We start from the raw sequence: 24221 nt of genomic DNA on the forward strand, positions 1-24221 counted from the left end.
GACCGAGTGCGGGCGGGAGCGGCTGAGAGCCCAGCGCTGCCCCAGCCCGACCTGCCCCAGCTCCATCCCTGCCCCTGCCGTGGGATGCTGTGGGTTTGGGGGAAAGAGGGAGCCAGCAGTGGGTGCTGGGCCTGGGACAGGAGGAGAAGGGAAGGAGAAGCAGAATTGAGGACCATGATGCCGAATTTTGCCCCAAAAGGTGAGAATAACTGCTTAAGAGACTCAGCCTAAGTCAGATAAGCAGGAGGTATTTTATTGCGACGCGTCGGAGAAATCACAAAATGGATTTCTAAGTTATGTACAGCAAAAGCAGGTTTTTATACAATTTTAAACAAGGATTACATCATTTATTACATGCATATTCATAGGCAGGCGGAGTCTTCCGGGAATTCCTGGTCTTCCTTAGTTAAATTTTAAGCTTTTCCTAATTTGGACTTCTTCCTGTTATCCTTGGCATGTTTTTCCATGGCTTAGCTGAAGTTACTGTTGTACTTGGCTTGATTCTAACGGCTTGGCAGGTCACTTTAACTTATTGGCTTCCACTTTTGTTTCTTCAAATATTCTAATTCCAAAATTTCTTCTGTGGGTGTATTTTAGATTACCTTATCTAAATATCTGATCAAAGTTCTTCCTGATAGTGTATTTTAGGTTATTCATTAACTTCTGCAATTCGCTTGATATACTTTTGAGTGTCTTTTAATTCTTTTATTTCTCAGAAACTATTGTTCATTATAATAAATGACTTCAAACAAAAGGGTCAAATGATGCATGAGGGAGGAGAAGGTGGGATTGTGCAGGAGAAGGAGGAAGAGGAGTGGGAGAAAGAGCAAGGACACTGGATGTGGAGGAGGAGCAGAAACAGGAGGCACCACAAGGTTCCACTTCTCCCTGTATCTGCAACTTCCCTGCCAGCCCCAGTAGCATTCCCCCCCTACCATGCAGCAGGTGAGCGGGAATTGGGATCCACGATTTTCCCGGGGGTGAATCTTGGTGTTTCTGAGCTTTATTGGGCTAATTGTTGGTGCTTTGTTTTTTTGTGGGGGCTGAATCTTTATATTTTGGAGGGAGCTTTTGCTGAATCTTGATGTTTGGGAAGTTTTTGATCTGTGTCTTGATGTTTGGAGGACTTTTGTGCTGAATCTTGGTGTTTTGGAGGTTCTTAGAGACACAAGATGCCCAATGACTTAATGAGATGAACTTGGGCAAGGAGGAGCTCCCAGTCCAAGGCACTCTCATTTTGTTCTTTTCCCCAAACCAGGATTTTTCATTCCTATGACGTGTGTGAATGGAGCAGGAGGAAAAGCCCTGGAGATTCCGCACGAGGAGGGGCAGCAAACCCAGCCCAGGGAGCTGCGGGGAGGAAAGAGCCCCCCTGAGCCGGGAAGGCAGCCAGAGATGCAGCCAGAGCTCCGAGCTGGTGGAGAAGCCCCATGGCAGAGAGAAGCCCCACAAGTGCTTGGAATGTGGGAAGGGTTTTAGTCGGAGCTTAGACCTGATCCAGCACCAGGTGATCCACACTGGGGAACAGCCCTACGAGTGTGAGGAGTGTGGGAAGCGTTTCAGCTGGAGCTCCAGCCTGAGGCAGCACCAGAGGATCCACACTGGGGAGAGGCCCTTTGAGTGTGAGGAGTGTGGGAAGAGCTTCAGCCACAACTCTGTCCTGATCCAACACCAGAGGATCCACACTGGGGAAAAGCCCTTTGAATGTGGGGAATGTGGGAAGAGCTTCAGGCAGAGGGGCCACCTGATGCAACACCAGATGATCCACAGCGGGGACCGGCCTTATGAGTGTGGGGAATGTGGGATGAGCTTCAGCCAGAAGGACCACCTTATGCGACACCAGAGGATCCACACAGGAGGAAAGCCCTATGAGTGTGTGGAATGTGGGAAGAGCTTTAGATACAGCTTTGGCCTGAGGAGACATGAGAGGATCCACACTGGGGAAAAGCCCTATGAGTGTGGGGAGTGTGGGAAGAGCTTCAGCATGAAATGCAAGCTGACGGAACACCAGAAGATCCACTCTGGGGAAAAGCCCTACAAGTGTGGGGAATGTGGGAGGAGCTTCAGAGAAAGCTGGGCCCTGATTCGGCACCAGGTGATCCACACGGGCGAACGGCCCTACACCTGCTTGGAATGTGGGAAGAGCTATGGGTGGCACACTGACCTGAGAAAACACCACCAGCGTGTTCACTCTGGGAAGAAGCCCTACAAGTGTCCCCAGTGTGGGAGGAGGTTTCACAGGAGCTCCGATCTCCTCATACATGAGCGGAGTCACAGGGAGGAGAGGCCCTTCCGCTGCCCTGACTGTGGGAAATGCTTCAAGCTAAACTCCCACCTAACCCTGCACCGGCGCATCCACACGGGGGAGAGGCCCTACGAGTGTGGGGAGTGTGGGATGAGATTCTCATCGAGCTCAATCTTGACAAAACATCAACGAAGGCGCCACTAAGGGAAGCCCTGTGAGTGCCCTGAGTGTGGGAAGAGCTTTGTGTGCTGCTCCAGCTCCATCCCCCATGAGAGGATCCACGTTGGATGATCCCCAGTGACCCCTGTTGGGCAGAGCCCTGGTGATCTGTGGTCCTGATGATCCAAGTTGGAAGGCATCTGTCTAGGGGGCTCCACATCTTCCTGGTTCCCTGAGGGTACCTAGATAAGCCCAGCAGCAGGAACATCCATCAGGATGCAGACCTATAATGGGAATTCCATGGGGAGAGCAGATTTGTCGACTTTCAACCCCATAAAATCTTTTGCATTCAATTCTATCTTCCTGTGACATCAAGGAGTATTGAATGGTCTTGGAGGTATATTCTGGGTTACTGTTTGGTGCTTGTATCCCCAGTCTGTTCTGTTTATGCTGAATAATAAGTTTTGCACCTTCAAGACTTGTCCTGAGAGTGAAGGGGGAGAGAAGAAGCACGGAGTTTGTTTTCGGAAACCGCACTCACTCCTCCACATTCGTGTTCCTGCACTGTGTTGTCTGCGGATGGGCAGACAGCAGGACAGAGCTCTCCTTTCCTTTTAGTTAGTTTTAGCTAGCTGAACCAAACAAGTTCTCTGCACTGTGGGGTTTTTCCCCTTTCTTTGGACCTGTTTAAACCTGCTCTGGCCTGAACACCAGAAGAGCACGGGCAGCTCACACCTGTGGCCCACCGGGCTGGGCCTGGCCTGTGACATTTCCAGCATCGGAGGGATTGATAAGAGACTGAGTGAGCTGAGCCTACAGACCATGGAGGGACTTTGTGAGTTTGTGTCTCTTTTAGAGCGGCAAGAGGTTTTATTGTTTAATATTATTTAGGTTTTATTGTTTAATAAACAGTTTTTTCCGCTTTTCTCCAAGGAGGTATTTTATTTTTCCTGAACCTGTGGGGGAAGGGCCAATTGAATCTGCTGTCTTAAAGGAACCCCTTTGTGGGTTCTCTCCCAAATTTGCCCTGAACCAGGACAATGTCTTTTCCAACTTCAGGGATTCCACAGTTTTGATTTCCTATTTCCCAAGGGTGTCTTCTGTAGCCAAATGGTGAAAAACTGGGGAAAAGACCAAGATTTTGGAGACAGTGGGGTAGAAACCCCACCAAAAAAGGTTCTTCCCTTGCACCTAAGCAGTGGATCCTCAGCTGGTATGGACAAGGAAATCCTTTTCTTTTGGCCTTGATTTTGTTTTAATTTCTATTTATCCCTTTAAAATATCCAATATTGAGGTAAAAACAGACATTGAACTAAGACTTGGATGTGGTCATGGTAGGACACATGGACACATGGAGAGAGACTTGGGGACGCATGGATATTAACAGGGATGGGGCCATTTGTGGGGGACATGGGGGGACACAGGCATGGATGGAGATGTGGGGGACAATGACAGGGATGGAAACAGGGAGAGAGCCATGGGTGAGGACATGGTGGGACATGGGCAGTGACATGTGGGGACATGGCCATGGCCGGTGCCATGGGGAGAACTTGCAGAGGATGTGGGGGATGCAGGGTTGGAGGGAGTTGAGGGTTCCTGGGAGGGACTTGGGTCTTGCTGAGGCCTCTGGGGACCCCAGGCTGAGCAGCTCCAGCTGTGCTGGGAGACCCTGGGGGAGGTTCTGGGGCAGCTGCTCAAGGACCCCCTGACCTGGAGCCCCAGCCAGGCATTGGGCTCCTGGAAGGGGATGAACATCCTTGTCCCCAGGAGCTAAATCCCAGCACCCCCAGGGTGTCAGGGGCAGCTGAGAGGCCACAACAGGGAGGGGAAAGCCAGAGAGAGCTGTCGCACTTTTAAGCTACACCTCAAAAGTCCCAAAACTGAGGGATTCCTCCCAGGAAAAAGCAGCCAGGAGCTGCCAGAATTGAGGGAAAGGGGAGATGTGACCTTCCAGACAGAGCAGGAGCGGCCTGCATCCCCCAAAACCAAACACAGGGGTGAGGGCTGGGGCTGGGGGCACAATGGGGAAGGGGTGGAAGAGCAGAGGAAAAGAGGATTCAAAGCGCGAGAGGGATGGCACCCCCAAACTGAGTTGGGAGGGGTCTTTGGGTTGGAGGAATGATGAGTGAGGGAAGGGAACGGTGGGGATGGAACAGAGAAAGAGCAGTTCCATGGGGATTCCATTGTGTCCCCATCATTCGATTCCTGGAGTGATTCCCTGGGGCTCAGGGGGGGAATGGATCCGCACTGGGTGGGTCTCCAAGCCCCCTGCCCATCCCTGGGGGGTTCATGGGGGGTTCCCTCCACCCAAATGCTGGTGATGCTGCAGCCATGGGGGAGAGGTGGGATCTGGAGTGGATGTGGAAGGGGGAGCAATAGGAAGAGGAGGGAGAGGAGGAGGAGGATGGGGAAAAGGAGGAGCAGGAACAGGAGGAGGAAGAGGAGGAGCCCCAGCAGAACCACTCTTTTCCCACCTGCCCGCTGAGTCTCCAGCTCCCCTGGCCCTGGCAGCATCGATCCCCCAGATCCCACAGGTGAGCGGGGAAGGGAAACTGACCCCAAATCCACTGGGGGGGCCTCTGGGAGGATTTGTTTGCGGGGTAGGGGATGTTTGGACCTTGCAGGTCCCCAAGGGTGAGACACAGATGCCCCTTTGGAGACTTGTGGAGGGTTCCGGTGGCAAACTGTCTGTACTGGCTGGGGAGGTGGTACCAGTTTCGGGGGGGGAGAGATTGGCATCAGAGTGGGGAGAGCAGCAAAGGCCAATCCCAGAGCTGAGGGATCCCGGCAGCCTGGAGGGGTGGGGGAAGCTGGAGATGAGCAGGGTCTGGGCCCATCCGACTGTGAACAGGGCAGTTACTTCTGGAGCTGTACTTGGGCAGCAGGACCAAGGGCTCACCCACTGTTTTTCCCCCAAGCCAGGATTTGTCAATCCCAAACTTTGTCTGGATGAAGCTGGAGGAGGCTGCAAGGAAAAGGAAAATGGCCTGGGACACAGAGGCAGGCGAGGAGGAAGTCACTGCCCCTTTGCCCCTCTCCTCTGCTCCATGTCTCAGCCCAGCATTGCCCCTGGCTGCAGGACAATCCCACTGCTGATGTTATAAACAAAAATCCGCCAATTTTTTTTGATGAGAAAAAGGTTACAAAAACTAGTCAGATCACTCTTGCTGCTGAAGCGCTATCTGTTTGTTATGATAATTACAAGTCGTTGTCGTTAATGGTTCTTTTTTGTATCATTAATGGCCCTGGCCAAGACTAAGTTAATGGCTCTTCTCCGGAGACAGTGAAGGGTGGGGACCTCCCCAGACAGTGAGGAGAAAGGACTAAATGTGGGAGAGGGGACATGCTAAATAACTTCAGGACCAGCATGCCATGAGAAGCTACTACTCCAAACTTACTGAAAAGACCCCCAAAACAACGAGCCAATATAGAGTTGAGAAATTGGAGTGATGTCTGAACATGAGGAGCAGAGTGCTGGACCTGCGGGGACGCTGGGGGCCTTTGTTGCCCCTCACCCTGGGTGTGGGGATCCTCTCGGACCGGGTCCCGAAAGGAGCGAAGCTGGGAAAGTCAACATCTGGGTCACGCCCAAAAAAAGCTCCAACGAGGACTGGACCACCGGCTCTGTCCCTGGTGGACAAAGCTGCAAATATCCTCCTGCGAGTCACCTTGGGAGAGACAACGGAGACTGCAGACCTGTCGAGCTTCCCAATCCTGAGCTAATCACTTTTAATACAGGCATTAAAAGGAGAAAAAGTCTCCTGCCCTGTTTATTTTAGCTGACACTGTCCTGCCAGGGATGAATTGGTGGGATCCCTTCCCCTTCCCTCTAAGACAGAGGCAAATCCCATCCTCTCCTTGTCCACAGCTCCTTCCTCTTCTCTTTCTGTCCTTCCTTCCTCATTCCTTCCTCTCCTTTTCTTTTCTCCTTTCTTTTCTCCTTTCCAGGCACTGAGCTGCAGATGGAGACCAGGGAGGACAAATCCCTGTGGTATTCACATTTCTTTGAATAGAGACATAATTCTCTCTCCCAGGATTTTTCCTGGGAAGCTGTGGAAAGACTGAGAAAGCTCAGAAAGGAAGAAAACAATTCTTATCTCACTTGCTGCACCTGTTGTTTGGCACATGTGGAATGTGTTATTGAGATTGTTTACTGAGAGTGATTTGTTAATTGGACTGTGGTGATGGTTGTTAGGACTGATTGACCAGTTAGGTCAAAGATTGGTCATGACTGTCTGGAAAGGGTCAGAGGTTTTTCTTTAGTATGTAATTTTGTATAGATTTAGTATAGCAGTAGTGTAATGTAGTATAATATAGTATAGAATAAAGCATCTGTTCAGCCTTTAAAATCATGGAGTCAGAGCACATATTTCCTTGGATGGGTGAGACAAAGTAGAAATTTAACAGGATAGAAATGCATTTTTGGATTTAGGTGAAAAGTGCTGTTCTGAGCCTGTAACTTGTTTATCTGTGCTTAAGACTCCCTGTTCTCACAAGAGAGGAAAAAAATCAAAGAAAAAATCTTGTGCTCACAGAATGGCCTCGACCAAGAGAAGGAATTCAAACTCTCAAGATAAGCGGAGGCCCCTTTGTCAGGGCCAAAGGCTGAGGCTGACCAGAGAGCTCTCTGCGCAAAAGGCAAGGACTGATAAAAACTAATTGCAGCTTGTAATGTGAAATCTGTAAAATGAATATGAATGAGACTATATGCATATGTATAAGCAAGGGGAAATTCCCAGGGGTGTGCGTGTCCTTTAGGGGGAACAACGATTCCCACATGCGTCCAGTGCTAAACATACCGGCTTTACAACTTTTTACAAAGTTGTGGAGTTTCTCTTTTTTTTCCACTAATCATTTTGGCGAGCCAGCCAGGTGATTGTCCATCCTCACAGGGGCGGAAGGGAGGACGGACTCCTGGGCGCTCCCTGGGATTTTCCTGGAGGAGCTCTGCTCCATCTCGGCTTGCCTCCTGCGGATACAGACAACGACCTGCTGCTTTGCAGATACACAGTATGTCTGTCAAAGAGCCTGGGGGAGATAGGGCTGCTGATAAGTCACTGAGAGACGTCTGAGTGCACAGCCTCATCCCTGTGCTTGCAGGCAGCCATCGACCAAGAGCACAGTCAGCAGCAGAGGTTCCCGGTTGATAGCGCAACTGGGAACGGGTTCATTGTTCAATGGAGCGGCCGCTAGCGACTCTGGGGTGAGCCGAGTGAACCCGAACTTTGTGTGCTTGTGGTGTCCAGACATTGTATGGCTAATGCATTGTGTGGTGAATGTTGGCATGTTTATAATCGTGTGAGTGCATGGTGTATCAAACAGACCGAGTGAGTGAGTGAGTGAGTGAGTGAGTGTTCCCACGGCGTGCGGGGGCAGTTCTACGCATGTCTGAAGCAGCCAGGTGAGGCTCGGAGCGCCGGCTGGGACAGTCTGTGAGGGCAGGAACACCCCGTGGAGTAGTGGAACAAGTGGAGAAACGTGGGTGAGGACATTTAGTCATTTATTGTGTTTAAAGGTGGTGATGTGTGATTTGTGTAGATTGTGTGCATTTTAACCGTGGCTAGATGAACTCAGGGGATTCTTCTGCCCCCGCAGTTTGGACTTGGTCCCTGGAATTTTACTGTGTGCTGTTATTTTGATTGTGTCCAGAGTGTGTGAGGACCAGAAGAGGCTGATAACCTGATGTGGGTAGATGATGAAGTGTTGTATGTTGGGTTGTGTCAAGGAAAGTGGGCACTCTTAAGAGATACCCCTTTCCCAGTGAGTTTGTGTGGTTCCTCCCCCACATTGTGGTAATTTGATTCTCGGTATTGTAGGCTTGTGTTTGTGGAGATTTTAGGATTTTGTTTGCAACAAGTGTAGCATTTTACGTGGAAAAACTGCAGTATGGTGATTTATGTTTAACTGTGATAAAACAAATTAAAGGAATTCCAGGAATTCCCTTCCCACAGCAACCTAAGCCCTGACTCTCGTGAATTTGAGATGCAGGGTGTGTGTGTGTGTCTGTGTCTGTGTTTGTGTTTGTGGGCATATCAGAGTTTTTGCTGTAAGAGGCACAGCTTTTTGCAAAGCAGCAAAGTGAGTGTCAGTAGAAACAATGCTTGAATTAGATTGTGGGGGAAGAGAACTGGGAAAGAATGAGATTTTGTAAAGCAGAGTTTAGGTGGAAGAGACCAAGACAGGCACTTTATAATTTATGTTATTCTAAGGAAACCAAGGCTACTCAGAGAGCTCTAAGGAATTTAATGGCAACTGGTCACGAGAAGCAAAGAAGAACAAGGATGTTGAATTATTAGAAAAGAGAGTTTCAAGTAATTTAAGAAACCCAGCAGAAATAATTAAAGCTGAGTGCGTTCAGCTTATTTTATACCCCAAGACTTTGAATTAAGGCAAAAGGCTGGGATGGGGTAGAAAGATGGGAGCTAAGAAAATGGAATTTTTAGTAGACACAGGGGCAGCAAACTCAGTGTTAAATAAAGCCTTGAAGCCTGTAACAGATGTTATGGTAAGGGGGCAACTGGCCAATCTGAAAAATCATATTTTGCAAACCATCAAAATAGTCATAGTTTTTTGTATATGCCCAACTCTCCTAAGGCCCTGTTGAGTAGGGACTTGTTGGAGCAGCTGGAAGCAAAGATCACATTTAAAGATGGAGAGATTATTTTAGAGGTAAAGGATCAAGAATATGGAGATATATTGAGCTTAATTTTAACAATTAGTGAAACTGAAATTGAAAATAAGGATGAAATTTACAAGAAAATAATGGATCCAATGTTTCCTGGGGTATGGGCTTCTAACATGGCAGGGAGGGCAGAGAATGCACCTTCTGTACAAGTTAAGGAAAACAACAGGCTAGGGTCAGGCAGTACAACTTGTGGCAAACCCATACACCCTACTAACATGTTTGGCACCTGAGCTACCCTTGTTTACTGTTTTAGATCTGAAAGAGGCCTTCTTTTGCCACCCTATTCATAAAGCCAACCAGAAAATTTTTGCATTCAAATGAGAAAACCCTAAAAGCAGGTGCAAAACCCAGCTCACATAGATTGTGAAGGCCTCAAGGCCTTCAAGGCTTCAAAATTCCCCTGCTCTGTTTGGAGAACAACTTACAAAAGACCTAGAGCCCCAGGAAGCTCCACAAGAAGAAGGAAGGCTATTACAGTACGTGGATAATCTCTTGATATCCACTCAGACAAGGGAAGCATGTGTGGCCTGGACCATGAGCCTTTTGGATTTCCTAGGGCTCCAAGGACACAGAGTATCAAAGAAAAAAAAAGAAAAAGGCAGAGGCAGTGAAACAGAAAATAATCTACCTGGGGTATGAGGTCAGTGCTGGGAAAAGGACTCTGTAGTCACTAACCTTGTGAACCCAGCTTCTTTTCTCAGTGGGATCAAGGAGAAGCAGCACACCACGATTGCCTGGAGACCATTGAAGCTACTTACTCCAGATGCCCGGACTTGAAGGACACTCCTTTGCATGGTGCAGAGACCTGGTTCACTGATGGGAGTAACCACATTGCCAGTGGAAAGCGACGTGCTGGATATGCAGTCACTACCTGCAGAGAGGTAATAGAATCTGGACCCCTACCAACAGGCACCTCTGCACAGAAGACCAAAATAATTGCACTGATTCTCTTTCCTTTTGGCTTAGAAATGGCAGGAGGAAAGAGAATAAAATCTATACAGAGCCATGGTATGCATTTGGAGTTGTGCATGCACATGGAGCCACCTGGAGAGAGAGAGGGCTGCTGACCTCACAAGGAAAGAACATCAAACATGCACAAGAGATGATCGGGATAATCGGGCTGCTGGAAGCAGTTCAGCTGCCTGAAAAGGCAGCAATTATGCATATTAGGGCACACCAGAGAGTGAACTCAGAATTGGAAGAAGGAAATGAGCTGGCGGATAGAGAGGCAAAGGAAGCAGCAAAAAGTGAGGTAACTATTGAAGGAGCTCTGATTTTAGATGGGCAAATTTCCCTTGAAGGTAAGCCAGAATACAATGAGAAAGATAGAAAACTAATCAAAGATCAAAAAGGGACATACAACCAAGAAGGGTGGGCTACCATTGAAGGGAAGCTGGTAATCCCTTCCCATTTCATGTAGTCACTAGTAAGGGAGGAGCACCAGAAAACACACTGGGGAATAGATGCCCTGAACACCTACTTGATTGAAAGAATCGTTGCCTGGAATTTATATGCCGCTATTACTCAAGTGGCAGTGTGATCTTTGCCTCCAGACTAACCCCAATAATACCCGCAGACCAAAACTTGGTCAGACTGGGAGGGGCCATTGGCCTGGACCGCAGTGGCAAATTGACTTATCCATCAGAAGGCAGAAGCTGTTGTCTGTCACCCTGGCTTTTTGAGATTTTCTAAGCCTTCTGATGTTGACATTCTTGTAGTGAACTTTCTCACACACTGTCTGTAAATAACTCATTGTTTTTCATTCCTTTATGGAGGAGGAGAGAGTTGATGGACTGTTTGTTTGACCTGTGTCATTGCAGAGGTGTTACTGTCACCTTCCAATCCACTGTCACTTTTGTAAAACTATAAATATTGGAGTCAGAGAATAAAACTTCCCTTTTTTCCTTCACCTTGAGAGAGGTGGTGTGCTTGTGTTCTTTCGTGTCCATCAGCGACAGTTGTCCCTTCCTGGAATGATTTTTGCTCAGAAGTGATTATCTGCAGCACAAAACCACCATCCACTATTGACTTTCACAGGACAATGACATTCTTACAGAGATACTGTCAAGTTGCCTTGTGTGCTTCTGGCTCTTTTTCTTTCTCTCTGGATGAAAACATCCAGAAGACGTCCAGCGTCTGATGGCCAGTGCTGCGGGTGCTGCCCATCTGGCTGTGGCCAGCAGCTCGTGCCCAAACACAAGCGGGTGCCTTCTGGGCAAGGGGATGGACTGGCATGAGCAGCCATTTTCCCTGGTGAACCTGGGAGGCCCCTGGGCAAGTGCAGAAGATTGGGATGACCCTGGCATGAGAGAACGTGTGGTGTGTCTCTGATGATGCTGCCAGCACTGTGAAGCAACAGCCAAGACAAGCACTGGAAGCAGACACATCCTGTCAATTTCTGCTTGTGAGAGTCTGTCCAAATTTTCCCTCATCTGCCTCACAATCGTCGTTGGGGGACCACCGAAGAGAAGACCCCCCTGTCTTGAATCTCTGGCTCCAAGGGAGAAAGTCATGTGCCTGAGACCTGAGAGCGTTGCTAAGCCATTGTTCTCACAGGTGTTGTTTGCTGTGTGCTACACTGAGCCCAATGAGAAGAAGAAGGGAGCACCGTGCCCTTTTTGCAACAACAGCCTTGGGGAGCTGTCCCACCTCTCAGCCTGGCTGGACTTCTCCTGAGTTTCAGGTGGTCCCCCCACAGAAGACCCTCACCTGTTTTACAACCACTGTGACAGACAGACTGAGATGGAAGGAGCCTCTCCATCAAGGACTGAGACATGGAAGCCCCATGTGAAAAGGCCCCTCTGCTCCTTCCAAGGACTGGGACTGAAACCCCCAGCCCGGGGCAGGTGTGTGGGGGAGGCAAGCTGACCAAAGCAAGATGTTTGCCTGCAGGTTGTGACCGCTGGACCAAGAAGACAATGGCTCTCGCTTACTGCCGAGAGCATGGACTACCTGTTACTTCTATTCCTTATTGTATCTGTATCCTCCTGCCTCGCAATTTCCAATGGAGTTATCATAATAAAAACCTCTGAGTTAGCGAGAGACTTCGAGATCTCCCCGACATAACAGTGGATCCTGTACTGGACTGGACCAAACGACTTCATCTCTATGTTTGGTAGCTCTATCCCCTCTCTCTTTCTCTCTCTCTCTCTTTTGTCTCTCCCTCTTCCCCCATCTTTTTCTCTCCCTTAATCGCTCTATCACATTTTGCTGTGCTCATTCAATAAAGGTGCATTTGTTTCGATTATCATTGCAAACTCCCTTGTACCATGTCGGTTCTTTTTGCACCCTGAGATAAAATTCACGAACCATCACGAAACCCGTCCGTGACGACCGATCGTGACACCCCCCGAGGACCCCTCCCCAAATTCCCCCCATAGCCCCCCCAGCACCCCCAGATCCCACTAAAACACCCTCAAGTTCCCCCAAGACCCTTCCCAAATCTCCCCCAAACATCCTCAAGACCCCTCCCCAAATTCCCCTCACGACCCCTCCAGGACCCCTCACCTGTCCCTGCGCCTCCTCAGCAGCTCCCAGAGCCTCCCGTCCTCTCCCAGCGCCTCCCCCGCTCTCTCCAGCGCCTCCCGCAGGACCTGCCCGAGCCCGGGGCGGCTCCTGGGGGTCCCTGAGGGGGTCCCTGAGGGGGTCCCGGGGGGCGGGCGGGGGAAGGAGGGGGCACCTGCTCCATGGCCGGCCCCGGGGTCAGGGGGCACTGCTTCAGGGTCAGCTCTGATTGGCTGGAGCGGCGCAGGGAGGGCGGGAGTTTCTGACGGGATACACCCAGTGATTGGTTGGTTTCGTGGAGGGCACGGTGATTGACATGGGGGGTGGGAGCGGTGCACGGTGATTGGCTGCATAGGGGCAAACAAGGCGGGAGTTGCCGACGGGAGACGCGCGGTGATTGGTTGGTTCAGCTCAAGAGAGGAGGGAGTAGCTGAGGGGCGGCGCGCGTTGATTGTTTGGTTCGCCGCATGAGAGACAGGCGGTGGGGATGTGTGCAGTGATTGGCTGGATTGGATGCACAGGGAGGCTGGTGTTCCTGAGGGGAGACCCGCGGTGATTGGATGGTTTGGGGCGGGGCGCGCTGTTATTGGCTGGGAAAAGTCCGGGATTTTTTAGGGACATTCCCGGTTCTGTGGGAGTCAGGGAAAGGCGCTGCGGAAGAAGTCGCAATGTTACGGAAAGGCAGGACCCTCTGTTCCCCGTAGATAAGACCCTTTGTTACTCATAGATAAGAAATTAACATAGGAATGTAGCCTCCCTTAACCGAATACCAGTAACTTTCCATTCCTTACCCAGTACTTTTCCATTCCCTACTAACCACAGATAAGAAGGACAAACCCCCTTTTGACGTAGAGACCCCTTAGACTATAAGACCCCATGAGAAGAAGTAATAAACGCCTTTTGACCGTCCACCACATTGGTGTCTGCGTGTGTCATTGGCCCGAACGGCCCTGGAGAGTGGGCTGTCGTGCTGTACCTCAGAACCAGGTCGCCTGCCTTGATCCAGAAGGCAACATTTTGGTGCCGGGACCCGGGAAAGCGGCTTGCGCCCGGCGAACGGGGACACTCCTGGAAAGAGGATGGCGACTGTGGCAGCAGGTCTGACCGCAGTGGGAGGGACGCCTCCGGACCAGCGTGGAAAATGGAAGCCACAGCGAAGGTCGTAAGTCAGGCTCATGAGCAATGGGGAATTAAAGGTGAGCTCAGGAATTCTAATCTTGCTATTGCAAGGCTCCTAGAGCTGGGGACAATCGAACGTCCGGTAAATATATTATATTCGGAAGTGTGGGAGAAGTGCACTGCCGCCTCAGCAGAGAACTCTAAGTCTGCAGGCAGTGGTAAAAACCTCAAAGCGTGGGGGAAAGTAGAAGAGGCCCTACGCAAGACGTTAGAAGAACAGGAGACGCAGGAAGCCACGCGTATACGTTTATTAGCTACATCAAAGCCGGGGTCTGGGGCCGCGATGCACATTGCCTCTGAGAGCGATCGGATTGAAGGCGGGAATATGCGGGGGTCGGGCACGTTCCACCCTTTCCCAAGCCCGAGCCCAGACCCCCCGGAGCCCCCAGGAGACCCCCCGGAACCCTCAGGGGACCCCCCGACCTTCCCGCGGAGCCCACCGGGTCCTAGTCCCCCGCGGAACCGTCCCAAAAAAACGCGGTTTCTCTATCCGTCTCTTCCCTGCCGGCCGCCGGTCCGGCGCAAGAAGTAGAGCAGCGCGCGCGATGCTTCTGGCAGGGACTCGCGGAGGAGGCGCGGAACGCGGCCGGATTGTCAGACCCCGCCATGTGCATTTAAAAATGGCGCAGAACCACATGGCGAGGGCGGAAAGGAGGAGGCGGGGGGCGGAAACGGAGTCAGCCTGCTTAACAACGCATGCGCGGGCGAGCGGGGAGACGGGGCGGCCCCCGCAGTAGATTGCAAAATCAATCAGAGCGCTCTATCCAAATTAGGTCCTTATAGGGCAAGGACCTCCCCCGGCAGGAGGCAGGGGGACCCCAGGGGGAGGGAGCGGCACCACCCCCAAAGGGAGGAGCCGGGTCAAAGCCGAACAAAACGGCTCGGAGCGCCAGAAGTGTACCGGCAGTCAGCTTCCAGCTCAGAGTCAAGTAACAGCTGCTCAGACAGCTCGGAAGAGCTGACCGAGTCCGGCTGGGACTCGGAAACCGAGAGAGCAGAATTAATGCGGTTTCAAGCGAAACCGAATAAAGCTTTAAATAATATCGGGAAACAGTCGCAACACAAACTCATTGATTGGGGAAAAATAAAAGCAGCCTGTGGGGACCGGGCACCGGCAGCCTCCATGCATGCTTTCCCGGGGGGGGAGTTGCCGGAGCGCGGGGGAACCAACAAAGGGCATATACCCCAGTTAACCCAAAAGAAGCCAAAGCGATTTCAGAAATAGGGATCAACTCAGCTGTAGTACCCACTCTCGAGGATGACCTTTCTAGCAATAACGATCTGCTCACTTTTGACATTACGCAAATAAGCTGCATGCTTTTTGATGGGGTGGGGCGGATTGTATCTAAGCAGAAATGGCAGGACAACCGCATTAGCCCAGGCTTCCGGGGAAGGGCAGCAACTCAGCGAGCTGTCCCCAGCCAGCACAGCTTTCCCTGGCAGCACCCTCACTCCAAGCATCCCAGCCCCAGGGAAACGGGACGTCCTTTCCATGCTCGGATGTCGGATTACAAATTTATCCTGAGGGCCACTGCCGTACACCCTCCGCTGCCAATCAAATTGACTTGGAAATCATCAGACCCTGTATGGGTTGAGCAGTGGCCCCTGACAGAGCCTCGAGCGGCAGCCTTGCTGGAACTGGTCGACTGCGAACTGCAAAAGGGTCACATAGAACCCTCCACCAGCCCATGGAACACCCCTGTATTCGTGATCCCCAAAAGGTCCGGACAAGGCTATCGTCTCGTCCATGACCTGAGAGAGGTGAACAAGACGATCAAACCCCTGGGTCCAGTCCAGACACTGCTACCCGCGAACTCAGCCATCCCCGCAGGGCAGCAATGCGCAGTACAGGATATTAAGGATTGTTTCTTTTCAATACCCCTGCACCCTGAGGACAGAGAACGATTCGCCTTTTCCGTGGCGTTTCGGAACGGCGAGCGGCCTAACCTTTGCTTCCAATGGAGAGTGCTTCCACAAGGCCTGGTCGACAGCCCGACCTTATGCCAAATCACCGTGGACAAAGCACTGATGCCAGTCCGACACTCCAACCCCACCGCAACCATCATCCAGTACATGGACAACATCCTGGTCGCAGCACCATCGACAAGCCAAGTGGATCACCTGGTGACCACAATCACAGAAACCCTTCAGTCCAACAACTTCGAGATCGCGAACGCAAAGATCAAGAGAGGACCCTGCGTGACCTTCCTGGGAGTAGGAATTACAAACTCCTACGAGACACCCCCCGAGATGAAGGTCAACCGAGACGTCAAGACGCTCCACGACGTGCAACGCCTGGTGGGATTGCTGCAGTGGCTTTGCAACATCGTCCTGATTCCTCCCGAGGTCATGGACCCTCTGTACGACCTCCTGAAAGGAAAGCATCCCTGGGAACCCAAGGAGCTGACGCCGCGAGCAACGAGCTCCCTCGACTTCATCGAAAACCAGATGTCCACTGGCACACTTGCCAGGTGGAACCCAGCCATGCCACTGGACCTGTACGTCCACTTTACACCGAAGGGGGGAGTGGGAGCACTGGCCCAAGGACTCGCTGAAAAGGCCCGACCGATCCAATGGGTGGTCCTCGGAAGACCCGCTCATGCATTTTCCCCAGGAATCGAATGCATCGCCAGCCTCATCATGAAAGGCAGGAGACTCGCCTTGAAACACCTAGGGACAGAGCCGACAAGCATCCACCTTCCGTTTCGCAAGCAGCCGACCGCAGAGTCAGCCACAATATCGGAGTATCTGGCCCTTGCTCTCTCCGGCTTCGGAGGAGAAATCTCCTACTCCTCCAGACCACCCTGGATTAAGCTGCTGACCATAGTCAACATGTACATGCCGCCAAAGGTCAAGGACAGACCGCAGCCAGGACCAACGGTCTTCACAGACGCTTCCTCCACGACTTCAACCGCAGCAGCAGTGTGGCAGGCAGGAGAGCAATGGCACTGCGTCAAAGCGTGTGACCCCACACTGTCAGTGCAACAGCTGGAGGCAGCAGCAGTGGTTTTGGCATGCGGACTCTTCCAAGACGAACACCTCAACATCGTAACGGACTCTATATTCGTGGCAAGGCTTTGCCTAGCCATGGCAGGACCAGGAGTATCAACATCTGCAGCAGCCCTAATGCTGGAAGAAGCACTCTCCTTGCGACAGGGCACCGTGTCAGCCATCCACATCAACAGCCATGACCCAGTCAAAGGTTACTTCCAGATCGGCAACGACAAAGCGGACGCCGCAGCAAAAGGCGTATGGACGTTGCAGGAAGCTTGTCAACTGCACGAGTCGCTCCACATCTGAGCCAAAGCACTGGCAAAGAGATGTGAAATCTCGACAGCGGACGCAAAACATGTGGTAGCCACCTGCCCTCATTGCCAGAAGTCACCCCTTTGGACCTGTGGGGTCAACCCGAGAGGTCTCAAGCCCTCAGAAATCTGGCAGTCAGACTTCACCTTAAGTCAACTGATGAAACCCTGAGCATGGCTTGCAGTGACAGCGGACACTTATAGCGGAACGATCATAGCCACACAGCACCCCAAAACTAACTCCAAAGCCACAATTCAGCACTGGCTGACAGCCATGGCTTGGCTTGGCATCCCCAAGCAGATCAAAACGGACAACGGCTCCAATTTTACCTCCAAACAAGTACAGGAATTCGCCTCGAAATGGGGCATCACGTTAGTGCAAGGCATCCCATACAACAGTACTGGCCAGGCCATAGCTGAGAGAGCAAACCAGACCCTGAAAAACAAGCTAGAAGTGTTGGCAAAAGCAGAGGGCTTTGCCAATGCCATTCCCCCAGGAGATCAGGCACATATGCTGGCAACCGCTTTGCTGGCACTGAATCAATTCCCTAGGGGAGATGAAACAAACAGTCCCGTCCAAAAACACTGGGCCACTCAAGCGCTAGAAGAGGGCCCACAGGTGGTAATCAGAAACGAGCTAGGCGAGTGGGAACAGGGTTGGAGGCTGATGCTCACGGGGCGAGGGTACGCAGCTGTCCAAAAGGACGGCAAAATCAGGTGGTGTCCACTTAAGTCGATTAAGCCCGACCTTCATAGCGAGCAGAATGAGACTGACGAGAATTGCGAGTCTTTGTTTACAGGACCTGCTCGTGGGATGTCCTCGTGACGCGTACATCCCGGTTCCAGACGAAAGTGACAGACCACCAAGCCGTCAGGCAGCACCCGAGAGACCCGCACGGGGACACCCAAGCACCAAGGGCGTTTCTGTGTGATTTTGCTGTTGGGGCTTGTCGCCAGAGGGCAAGCCAGCCCAGACCACTACCCCCATCGGCCCTTCAGGTGGGTCATGCGACACCTTAGTAGCGACAAAGCACTCAGAGAAATCACCACACCAAACACCCCATCCTTCGTGCTCCGCATCACCGACCTGTTTCCAGGACAGGCAAGGGTAAACCCCTATTCCCCACACGTCACACACTCGTACCTATCCTACTGATGCCCAGCTTCAAACCCTGGGAAAAGCTACTGCAATCACCCAGGGTGGGGATATTGTGGGCACTGGGGCTGCGAAACCATAGTTACAGATGCCAGACCATCGGGGCCTGGGTGGGATCCACAAGAGCCAGACAAATTCTTACAGTTCACCTGGGCACCCAGCGGCTGCAAAACACCCTTCTTCTCTCACGGAAACTTCCATCGAAACCAACATAAAATCCCTAGATTTCGGGCATGCACTGATTACAACATGACGGTCTTGCAGCCAGATCACCCTTGCTGGGCCACAGGCAGAACGTGGACAGTGGTCCTTCAAGGGTCAAAAGAGAGGGTGAACGTGCAAATTATCAGGCTCCAGCCGTCGGCACCCCGAGTGGTCGGACCCAACAAAGCGATTAAAAGTGTGCCGAAAGGGAGAAACGTAACCTACCCCAAAACCTTACCCACAGGGGTCAGCAATGTCCTGACCGGTCAAGCGGAAGCCTTTCAGATGAGCCGCTTAACCGAGTCAGACTCAGTCAGACCCAATCCTTTGTATGTTAGAAGCTACCTTTGTATCCCTGAACGAATCCAACCCTAACCTAACCGAATCCTGCTGGCTTTGTTACGATGTCAAACCCCCCTTTTACGAAGGAGTCACTCTAAACATTCCCTTCAGTTATTCCTCAGCCGACGCCCCTCACCAGTGCAAATGGGATACCCATCGCAAAGGAATCACCCTGAGTCAAGTCACAGGCCGAGGCAGATGCTTTGGCAATGCCACCCTAGATAGGCGGAAAGGCAACGTCTGCACCAAAATTGTCAAGCCTAATAGGAAAAACAGTAAGTGGGCAGTCCCATCCGCATCTAGGATGTGGGTTTGCCAGAGATCCGGAGTGAGTCCCTGTGTGTTCCTTCCCAAGTTCAATGACTCTAACAACTTCTGTGTCCAAGTTCTGATTGTTCCTAGGGTCCTGTACCACTCAGACAAAGAAATGTACCATCTTCTTGAGGGACCCAGCCGGATCCACAAAAGAGAAATAATGACAGGTATAACTATCGCAATGCTGCTCGGCCTGGGAGCAGCCGGAACGGCCACGGGTGTCTCAGCCTAGCGACCCAGCACCAAGGACTGTCCCAGCTGCAACAGACCATTGATGAGGACCTGCAAAGGATCGAGAAATCCATCTCCTTTCTAGAGAAGTCAGTCTCCTCACTCTCAGAAGAGGTCCATTGGCAATGCTGTTTTTAACAGTCACCTTCGGACCATGCCTGCTGAACAAGCTGGTCTCGTTCGTTCAGAGCCGCCTGGAACGGACCAACATCCAGTTCTTAGGCCGACGACAGTTGCTGTGAATTCAACCAAGGAACACTGCCAGTCGCAAGATTTTCCGAACTTGTCTGGCAAAAGCTTACTCAGGTTTTCCCAAAACCCCTTACCCTTGTCAAGTTACAACCTTATACCTCATTTTAGTACGAATGTATATGACTACCTCATTCATTTGTGAAAACGGGGGGGAAATGGGGGAGTCAGGGAAAGGCGCTGCGGAAGAAGTCGCGATGTTATGGAAAGACAGGACCCTCTGTTCCCCGTAGACAAGACCCTCTGTTACTCATAGATAAGAAATTAACATAGGAATGTAGCCTCCCTTAACCGAATACCAGTAACCTTCCATTCCTTACCCAGTACTTTTCCATTCCCTACTAACCACAGATAAGAAGGACAAACCCCCTTTTGACGTAGAGACCCCTTAGACTATAAGACCCCATGAGAAGAAGTAATAAACGCCTTTTGACCGTCCACCACATTGGTGTCTGCGTGTGTCACTGGCCCGAATGGCCCTGGAGGGTGGGCCGTCGTGCTGTACCTCAGAACCAGGTCGCCTGCCTTGATCCAGAAGGCAACACGGTTCTTTGGAGAAAAACTCAGATTTTTAGGGAAAAATTTCCGATTTTTAAAGGAGAAGCATTCCCAGATTTTTCGACCCCACATGACCCCAAATAACGTAAATAACACCCAAATACTCAAAATAAACCCCAAAGAACCCCCCAAAAATCCCAAATACCTGAAAATGCCCCAAATAACCCCAAACAAATCCAAATAACCCCAACAAAACAAACAAAGAAAACCAAATTAAAGCCCCAAACCCCCAAATGATTTCAAGTACGCCGAAAAAAATCCAATATACACCAACATAACTCCCAAGAACCCCAAATAATTCCAAATAAGCCCAAATAAACCAAAACAAACCCAAATACTTACAAATAAACACAAATAACACCAAATAAACAAAAATAAACCAAGGAAAACCCAAGAAAAACCCCAAGGAGTCCATAAAAAACCCCAACAAACACTAAATAAACCCAAATAAACCCCAAGAAACCCCAGTTCCTCCCGTCCCCACCCCAAAACAGATCCCGACCAATCAGAACGTGCAGCACTAATGATGATCCACTTGCTGGGCACAAACTCAGAGCCCTGGCCACGCTCAGCGATTTTCAGCCAATCAGCGCCCGGCCCGACTCTGACTCATCACTTGCCAGCCACAGACCAAGGCCTCTCACTGTGGTAAATACTCAGAGACCGAGCGGGGTAATTTCCAGCCAATCAGAGCGTGTCTCGCTGATGACTCATCAGTTGCCAGGAGCGGAATTTGGTGGGGGGGTGGGAAGGTGACCCTGGGGATGGGCTGGGGACCCCAAATTAATCCAAAATGGGGTCAGGACCCCAAAACGGAACAGGAGGGGCCTGGAGAACCCAAAACCAAACACAGAGGAGGGGATTGGGGGAACGATCAGAAAGGAGTGAGCGGGGAAAAGAGAGTTGGGACCCCAAAATTGAACTGGGAGGGGAATGGGACCCCCAAATTGAGGTCCGAGGGGAATGGGATCCCCAAATAAGGTTTGGAGGGGTATGGGATCCCAAAACTGAGCTGGGACGGGAATGAGACACCCCAAATTTACCTCAGACGGGGAGATGGGTCCCCCAAACCGGATGAAGCCAATTTCGTTCCTGGAATATGTAAAGTAGTTTATGAATATGCAAAAAGTCGATAAATAGGCAACAGGCTGATGTAAGGGGAGAGAGAACCTTCGAGCAAAGGTTGTTATGGCCACCAAGACCCCCCAGTTATTTTCGGGGACACCCCTTAATTAATCTGGTTTTAATTACATCAGCCTGTTGCATATTCATAGTCCCTCATACATATCCATAAACTAATCTACATATTTCAGGAACTATTTTACATGGCCCAGCCTTGGGGGTGTCTCCTCATTTCCGGAGCCTCCACTGAAATGGAAAATGAAAACCCCCTCTCTTTGATGATGATGATGATAATGATGATGATTATGATTACTATTATATTATTAATTTTGAAATTAAGGGGTTCTCATGCAAAGATGCGGGAGCAGATATAACAGTTCTTTATTACGAAAAACTAAAAATACAAATGCAGTAGTACAAACAAAAAAAACCAGTGACACAGTCAGAATCCTCTAGGAATCCAGTGAAAAAGGTTGATCCTCTGGGAATCCAGTGGGCAAATATTTATCCTCAGGGAATCCAGCGTGAAAAGGTGGACAATCTGGGAATCCAGTGGAATAAAGGTTGATCCTTTGGGAATCGAGCGGGAAAAGCTTGATCCTCTAGAAATCCAGTGGAAAATGAGGGTGATCCTTCGGAATCCAGTGGGAAAAGGGCTGATCCTTTGGGAATCCATTTCTTATGCCCCAATGACAGGGCAAAGGCAGAGCCGTGGAGTTTTTATATGGTATCCCAAGGGTGGAATTGGGGTTGGATCAGGGGAGGAGTTCTTAGCAATACAAGAAGGGTGGGATCAAATTCCTGCCTCTTAGCAGCAGCAGCACTCCACACAGAAAGTGTCGCAAAAACCTAAATTCCCTCTAAAACAACTGAGAAATTATGCAACATCAGATATATTCGATCAATTTCCTTCATTTAATCCAGTTTTGGGTGTTTTTAAAGGATGAAGGTGAAGCAGAGGAAAATTAAGGCCAAACCAAAAGGAGAAGCAGCCAGGTGTGCTCCCAACATGGATCACAGGGAATGTGAGTGACCAGGGCTGTGCCCAAAGTGCCTCCTCCAGTGGGGGATGGAGCTGGAGCAGCGCACGAAGCTCTGCCCGCACTTGGGGCACTCGCAGGGCTTCCCTTAGTGGTGCCTCCGCTGGTGTTGGGTCAAGCCAGAGCTCCTGGAGAAGCTCTTCCCACACTGGGGACACTCGTAGGGCCTCTCCCCAGTGTGGATGCGCCGGTGGGTGATGAGGGCGGAGTTGTGCTTGAATCCCTTCCTGCAGTCGGGGCAGTGGAAGGGCCTCTCCTCTGTGTGAATCAGATAGTGCCGGAGGAGATGGGAGCTGGTCAGAAACCTCTTCCTGCATTTATCACACTCGTAGGGCCTCTCCCCTGTGTGGATGCGCTGGTGGGTGATGAGGTGGGAGTTTTGCCTGAATCCCTTCCCGCAGTCGAGGCATTGGAAGGGCCTCTCCTCCCTGTGAATCCGATAGTGCTGGACGAGATTGGAGCTGGTCTGAAAGCCCTTCCCACACTTGGAACACTCGTAGGGCCTCTCCCCAGTGTGGGTCCTCTGGTGCTGGATCAGGCTGGAGCTCTGGCTGAAGCACATCTCACACTCAGAGCACTTGTACGGTCTTTCTCCAGTGTGGATCCTCTGGTGCTTCATCAGGTGGGAGCTCTCTCTGAAGCTCTTCCCACACTCCCCACACTCGTAGGGCTTCTCCCCAGTGTGGATCCTCTGGTGCTGGATCAGGTGGGAGCTCTGGCTGAAACTCTTCCCACACTCCCCACACTCATAGGGCCGTTCCCCAGTGTGGATACTCTGGTGCCTGATCAGGTTGGAGATCCACCTGAAGCTCTTCCAACACTCCACGCACGTGTGGGGCTTCTCCCCATCATGGAGCTGCTCATGGAGCACAACCTCCGAGCTCTGGCTCCGTCTCCGGCCGCCTTCCCGGCCCAGGCTGGCTCTTTCCCCCTCAGATCCCCGCCAGCTGTGTTTGCAGCCCCTCCTCGTGCGGCATCTCCGGGGCTTTTCCTCCCCGTTGGCTTCCTGCGCCGTGGAGCCGCTCAAAACGGCCTCTTCCACCAGGTTCTGCCGCGGGCATTTGTCCTCCCTGCTCTCCATGCTCAGCTCCTGCTCTGGGGGAGGAAGGACAAGGACAGGATGGGATTTGCCTCCGTGCCACAGGCAAGGGCAAGGAGATCCCCCCAGGCCTGAGCTGCAGCCGGGGCCGTGCTGGGCTGGGAGATGGAGCAGCACAGAGGGGAAAGGGGCACTGACTTCCTCCTCACCTGCCTCAGTGTCCCGGGGCATCTTCCTCTTCCTCGCAGCCTCCCTGGGGTTGGCAATGGGAAATCCTGGTTTGGGGAAAACAAGGCATGAGAGCGTTTGCAGGACTGTCGGGGGGTAGGACGGTCGGGACAGACGGAGACGAGAGAGTTCTGCAGCCAGGGCGTGGAAGTTGCGGTTTATTGCAAAGGGCCTGGGTGCAGGGCCCTGCTGGGAGCTGCCAGGCACAGCTCGGAGCAGGCCCGAGAGAAGAGAGGGGTAGAGAGAATGAGAGGGTAAGAGAGTAAGAGGAGAAGAGCGTAAGAGAGTAAGGGTCCTGTTACAATACAACCAATTTTCTTCTGTGTTAAATATTCTATTTATCACTAACCGATCTAGTACAAGATACAAATCCTATAGCATTTACATACAGCCTGTAAAAATCATTACATCACCATTCTGTGTTATATTTTAAACCCTAAAAACTCCTCTTTGGACTCCCTCTGCCAAGCTGTAGGGTCGGCTGTGACCCTTGGATCTGTCTGGGAGCAGAGAGAATTGTTTCATCAAAAGGGGATTACCTTCAGTTGGGCCACACCATTGTTTTCCAGTTCTTCACTAACGGAGGTATCTCAGAGCTTGCTTTCATTTCAATCTTCCTTATAATTTTATGTTCACAAAATCTTTTGCCAGACAATCATA

At 51.2% G+C, this 24221-nt stretch overlaps 1 protein-coding gene and 1 pseudogene across 1 annotated transcript in view; one reads left to right on the forward strand and one right to left on the reverse strand.

Annotated features, from left to right (window-relative positions):
* LOC131570162 (zinc finger protein 345-like) overlaps positions 1-3289 on the forward strand; it is a 30160-nt gene extending 26871 nt beyond the window's left edge. Inside the window, 1 exon segment of the mRNA XM_058822507.1 lies at positions 1438-3289. Within this exon segment, the coding sequence (XP_058678490.1) occupies positions 1438-2449 (1012 nt within the window). The 3' untranslated portion in view covers positions 2450-3289.
* The window catches only part of LOC131570213 (uncharacterized), a 1483036-nt pseudogene that overhangs the window by 84056 nt on the left and 1374759 nt on the right, over positions 1-24221 (reverse strand).

The sequence above is a fragment of the Ammospiza caudacuta genome, chromosome 33, assembly GCF_027887145.1.
Source record: "Ammospiza caudacuta isolate bAmmCau1 chromosome 33, bAmmCau1.pri, whole genome shotgun sequence".
Classification (NCBI taxonomy): domain Eukaryota; kingdom Metazoa; phylum Chordata; class Aves; order Passeriformes; family Passerellidae; genus Ammospiza; species Ammospiza caudacuta.